At 35.3% G+C, this 6,059-nt stretch overlaps 1 protein-coding gene across 1 annotated transcript; it reads right to left on the reverse strand.

Annotated features, from left to right (window-relative positions):
- Nucleotides 1-2,176: 2,176 nt before the first annotated feature.
- On the reverse strand, nt 2,177-4,172 carry LOC100264154 (uncharacterized). Its single transcript, XM_019217487.2, has 3 exons — nt 4,075-4,172; nt 3,740-3,783; nt 2,177-3,506 (listed from the first exon to the last, which is right to left on the reverse strand). Exon 3 carries the CDS (start codon nt 3,365-3,367, stop codon nt 2,492-2,494), a length of 876 nt encoding a protein of 291 aa, XP_019073032.1. The 5' UTR covers nt 3,368-3,506; nt 3,740-3,783; nt 4,075-4,172; the 3' UTR covers nt 2,177-2,491.
- Between the last annotated feature and the right edge of the window lie 1,887 nt (nt 4,173-6,059).

Below are 6,059 nucleotides of genomic sequence, written 5' to 3' on the forward strand. Positions count from 1 at the left end.
TTTGGAAGCTCTCGTTTGCTTGGTTGATTTGGTGGTATCTTAGTTAAATGAAGCCCTCACTTATTTATAAGTACTTATGGAACTCTTTGATACCCATAAAGGTTCATCTATTTATAAGCCCTCGTAGGTGGTGGAATTCCCTTACACCCATAAAGATCTCATTCTATCTTATAGTTCTTTAGAATTCTCTATACAAAAGTTATTTACAAGTATTTATAAAACTTGTCTGAAAATCTCTAAAATATCCCGCATATTTCCCTTGCCATTCACTCTAATGTAAAGATGTGTGAACATTTTTAGATCTCTTTAAAACCTTACACACTTTTTTAATAGTGTGAATGACACCAAGAGGTTCCAAGTGATTTGTGACATGGTGATACCATAACAAATTCCTTTGCTATCAAACAAGTATAGGTTAAAATACAATAAGCACTAGGGGGAGGGTAGAGTTATTTAATATGTATATATGTCATGGCATGTGAGAGTAAAGGAGGGCTCCACAATCTTTAGCCAAAACAGGCACAAAAATGTTGATGGGGAGAATTTAATTCCCAACCAACTCATTCAGCAATTCCCACTTGCCGGTGCCCTTCTGCCTCTCATCGCTATCCAAACATAAGGATAGCGACCATTCACCAACCCCACCGTACGATCTGCTCCAGCAACCCTTTCATAGCTTCTACGAGATCCTCCCATACCTCCCAAAATATCGTTCTTTCTTAAGCTTTTATTTTCTTTCCCTATCCTCAGCCCAGCTCTGACTTTCGACCCACAGTCTGGAAGGCGTTTCAACAATTCACTCCATTTTTGACCGAAAATTTCATTTATTGGCTGTGGGTATTCATTCTCTTCGTGTAGACATTGTTGTACATTTTTGAATCAATAAATACCCATTGCAAGGTGCGACTCTGACTTTGCAAATATTCGACATAAGTTATTCCCTCTCGTGTAAACACACCTATTGCGGGGTGGGACTTGGACTTTGATAATATTTGTTATGACTTATACCTTGTGATATAAAACTATATATCCATTGCAGGTTAGAATTCGACTTTGATAATATTATATTGAGAATTGTTTCGGGGTAGATGTTGCCTATTTTAAATTGAATGGACTATGAAAATTTAAAAAAAATATATATATAAACATGAATTAATTTTAAATTTTTATATAAATATTATCTGTTTTAGATTAAATAGATTATCAAATCTTAAAAAAAAAAAAAGTTTAAAAATGATTTTTTTTTCATATTTGATTGTAATATGAAAAGTTTTCAAAAATTCAAAAATAATTAAAATAAATTAAAAACTTATATATTTTAATTATTTAATCTTTATATTATATCAAAGTTAAAATAAATAAAATGAATTTAAAATAATATAAAAAATAATTTATTAACTTTAAATATATTTTTTATTTATTTAAACTTTTTCTTTTATTCTATTTTTTCTATCATTTTCTTCCCATTGTACATTCCACAAATCAAACATAATAAATAACATCTAAATGGGAGGGCATGCATTGTTTGCCATAAAATGAGTAAAAGACGAGGCAAAAGATTAAATCCTCAAGAATCAATATTTATTTATTTAATTTTAAATAAAACCTTAATACTTAATAGTACTAAATATTAGGTTATTTGTTTTTATAGTATTTTATTTTTATTAAGTATTAAAAAGTAAAAAAAAAAAAATATATATATATATATATATATATATATATATATTATTTTACTTTTTTTACAAAAAAATTACATATTTTGACTTTTTTCATTTAATAAAAAATTTATAATAAGTCATTAAAAAAATAAATAATATAAATTCTAAAAATAAATTACTTTTAAAAAAAAAAAACACACACACACCACCTACGTAGGCTTCCATTCATTGTCTTGCCGTGAAGCGTACAAGTTTGCCTTTAGATGGATGGTCACAGTGTTAGGTAGGAATTCCCCAATAAATAAATAACATTTGAACTTTCACCAAATTGACAAAGTCGTAGTGCGGAGAATTTAAAACTCCATACCCCATGTTAGCTGTTCCACATTAAACTACCAAAATATCATTTCCATAAAAAGCTTTGGGAGAAAAAGTACTCTCACATAAAGCATCAACAGATTCTCCTTCCATCACCTTTTTTCTACAACATCATCATTCTAAATTTTGCGAGGAAAATATTTTGAATTAATCTCATATATCTTTTCATTAATTCAAACTCCAGAGGCCATACAAGTATCAATACTTTCTGAAAGCAAAAACACATAGCTAAAATAAAATGAAAATGAAAACGAAAACACAGATATGAACAACATAAGAACAATACGTCCATCTTTCAGATAGAAGCATCGTCGTCTGGCTCGGCTTCGTCTCCCCAGACATCTACATCTACTTTGAAAAAACAAAAAACAAAAAACAAAAAGCACTATCAATACTGTTTTAAGTATATATAATTTTTTTTTTTTTTTGTCTGAATTACAGTTGAAGGTGAAATCTCAACAAATGTTGGTGCATCTCCAGTCCAGCCTGACCTCCCCTGGACCCAGGAGCAGGTGATTGGGCTTCCGGAAGGAGACAATGTGACTGCTAACCATGAAGGCGGTAACGCGCTCGGAGACCCTGATGTCCTCCATTCTCAATTCCTGGAGTCTCTGCACGTACTCCGGCACGTGTACCAGGTCCCACACCACTCCTACCCCACCTGGCTTCAACACCCTCACCACCTCCCCCAACACCCTCATCCTCTCCGCGGCGGCAGCGGCAGTCCGCTGCCCGAACTCCTTCCCCACCCTGTGCACGAACACTGCCGACACCACCACGTCGAAGTAATTGTCGGAGAACGGCAGCCGACGCGCGTCGCCTTCTCGGCACGTCACGTACTCCTGCACCCCCTCGATCCCGGCGGTGCGGAGTGTGGAAACCGTGGTCTTCCGGCGGTCCAGCCCCACGACGCGCCCCGAGCTTCCCTCCTTTTTCAGCTGCATGGCGACGGCGTTGAGGAGGATGCCGCGGCCGCAGCCGACGTCGAGGGCGTACTTCACTGTTGACCAGTCGTTGACCGCGCTGACCATGCGCTGGGCCATGTCCCAATGGAGACCGACGGAGGAGTAGAACATGTTGCCGGCGGCAAAGAAGAGGCAGACGGCGGAGATGGCCGTGACGGAGCCGGTGAATCCGGCCGCGAAGCGGGCGGCTCCGGCAGGGAGTGCGAGTGATCCGAAGAAGTAGCAGATTGGGTTGAAGTAGAGGAGGAAGAGGATGGAGAGGAATGAGAAGAAAATGGCGTGGATTAGAAGGAAAACTAGGGTTTGGCCTTCCTCCATGCCGTAGATTGCGTAGATCTGTGTCCAATCTCTACCAGATTTCCCCATTTTTTGGGTAGATTGAAGGCTTTGGAGGTCAAAACCTGAGATTTGTACACAATTGAAGACTACGAGATCTGTCTGAAGAAGACAAAAGAGTGCGATTGTCTCAACTCGATCTTCCCATAATACCGATTGACTTCCAACACTGCAATTTCGAAACCATTATGTAGTTAGACAACAGGTACAGAGTAGAAAATCCAGTACACGACAGTTACAGTCATAGTGACATTCCGCTTGGTTGCTGAGAAAAAAAAAATCAAAATTTAAGCCCGTTTCTTTCCCTCGAGAACAAAATGTAGCACCACTGACTGTGGCTAAGTTTTCTCGGCAACCAAACGGAGCAGCAAACAAACTACTGGGGTTGGTTTTAAACATTACCAGAGAAATCCAGGAAGCGCAGAGGGAATTGAACACGGGAAGATCTGGGAGCAGAGAACAAGTACAAAGAATCAGGCAACAATACCGTGATCAGAGATCAGAATGGAAGGGCGAAGAGACCCATGTAACGCTTGCGTTTCAGAGGGACAGAGAAAGATAAAGGAGAATCAAACCCATAATAATAATAATAAATCTGCAAATGTCAGGTGAGTTGATACTCGATAATGATCCCAACCCTTTACGCGCTTTGATTCGTCGGTTTCTATTCTGAATTCCGGGGAGAAAATAAAAAAGAAAAACGAAAAGGCGGCAATTTGGGATTGGAGGGAACCCACCTGTAAGAACTTAGGTACACCAAGCCACAAATGGTATAGGCTCAGGGAGAGAGATAGAGAGAGGAAAATAGAGAGAGGGAGACTGTTTGGGGAGTGGGATTTTGGAGTTATGTATTATAGGGGGTTGGGAAAAAAATAAAAAATAAAAAATAAATAAAAAAGGAAAGGGAAAGGTGGGTGAATTTGGTGAATTTTGTGACTGCTCTGCATGGGGCTCTGTACCTAAATTGACTTTCTGACGGTTAAAAAGTCAATCCCCAAGTGTAGATTTTGAAAAATTAAGAGTGGGAGATCTCAAATCTAGGGGCCAAATCCTTCAATCAGGCCTTCCTGTATTTTGACTGGACCATATACATGTGGTTCAGCTTTGCATGATAAAGTAAAGTTGCAATATGTTAGGGTGCTTTGCATTTCATGAACATCATATCTTTAACATGGACAATTGGGTTTTTTTAATAAATTAATTTTAGTAAAATATGGTAAGAAAAATGATATTTTTATCTCTTATTAAATATATTTTTCTATTTTTGACTTTTATTTGAAATATGAAATTGAAGCCAATATCATAAATTTTAAATTATATATTATAAAATTTTTATTAGAAATGAAGTGGTTTTCTTAAATTTGATTTTATTAAAAAAAGTAGATGAAAAATTAAATTAAATTAAAATTAATAAGAAATTTATACATTTTTAAATTACTTACTTTATATGTAAAAAATGAAAAAAAAAATTGTATTAATTTATAGCAACATATAAAAATATTTATTGATATTGAATTTAAATTTTGATTTTTCTTTTTGTTTTTTTTATTTTAGAACTAAACATACCCAAAAGAATTTCTTACATAAGCTTAAATAAAATTATTACAAAAGCAACATTCTGTTAAATTGTATATTAAACGTTTTCTTCTTAAGTTATAAGCTCTTTCAATAAAATTGACCAAGTGTAAAAACTCTTAATAAATTTAGAAAAACTTTTTTTTTTTGTTTGAAATTGTTCCAAGTACACGTGTATACGATAAGAAAGACAAATATTTTTCTAATTTTGCAGTGATTTAAGAAAACATTTTAAACTTTAAAAATATTTTTGAGAAAAAGATTAGGTATTCAACTAAATTTAAAAAATATTTTTAAAAATTTTAAAAATCACTTATAATATCACGGACTTAACAAACCATCTTATTTTACCCTCTAGTACAGCAAATAAAACCTTTGTTTAATTTATCTAATTGAATTAATACATTAAAATGAGAGATTTCTCTCTCTCTTTATATATATTAATTGAATATTAAAAAAAATAATTACTTTTAATAGTATAAATAATGATAAAAATAAAAAAAAAAGAAAAAGAAAAACCATAAAAGCAGAGAAAAGCATGAAGGGGATGAGAGGGAGCGAGGCAAGTGTGATGGGTAAGTATCCGCAAATCAAGGGGAAGGATGATGAAAGTTTTGTAAGTATCTATTTGATGAAGGCATGAAGCGGGCAGTGAGGGCACTCCATTCTGTTCCCTGGATATCAGGCCATAAAGTCCATCTTCCTCAACTAAAGTCCGAACACGGCGACTCCTTTTCAATTACCCAACTACTCATCCCTTTCCCCTCGAGAAAAATGCATGGAATATTTTGTCCAAGGGCAGTTTTGGCATACAAAAAAACGTTGGTAATGAATTTTAATGCAAAGATTAGATGTGATACGGACTTAATTAAGGTAGGCCCAGGATTCTTTTTGGAAAAGGGAGAGAAGTAGTGGTGGGTGGTGAGTATGGTGAAAGAAAGCGACCCGTTGAGGAAGACACGACCCTGCTACTGTGCTGCGCTGCGTCCTAACCCTCTAAGTCGCACCCGGCCGGGGCAGACCGGTCTAAATGAACCTCCCATCTAGCCTTCCCACCGGCTATTCTTATTCAATTCAATATTCTTCAAATAAATAATTAAAATATATTTTCAAAAAATACCTCATCCAAAAGTAAAATCAAATTTTG

This window comes from Vitis vinifera, chromosome 19 (assembly GCF_030704535.1).
Source record: "Vitis vinifera cultivar Pinot Noir 40024 chromosome 19, ASM3070453v1".
Classification (NCBI taxonomy): domain Eukaryota; kingdom Viridiplantae; phylum Streptophyta; class Magnoliopsida; order Vitales; family Vitaceae; genus Vitis; species Vitis vinifera.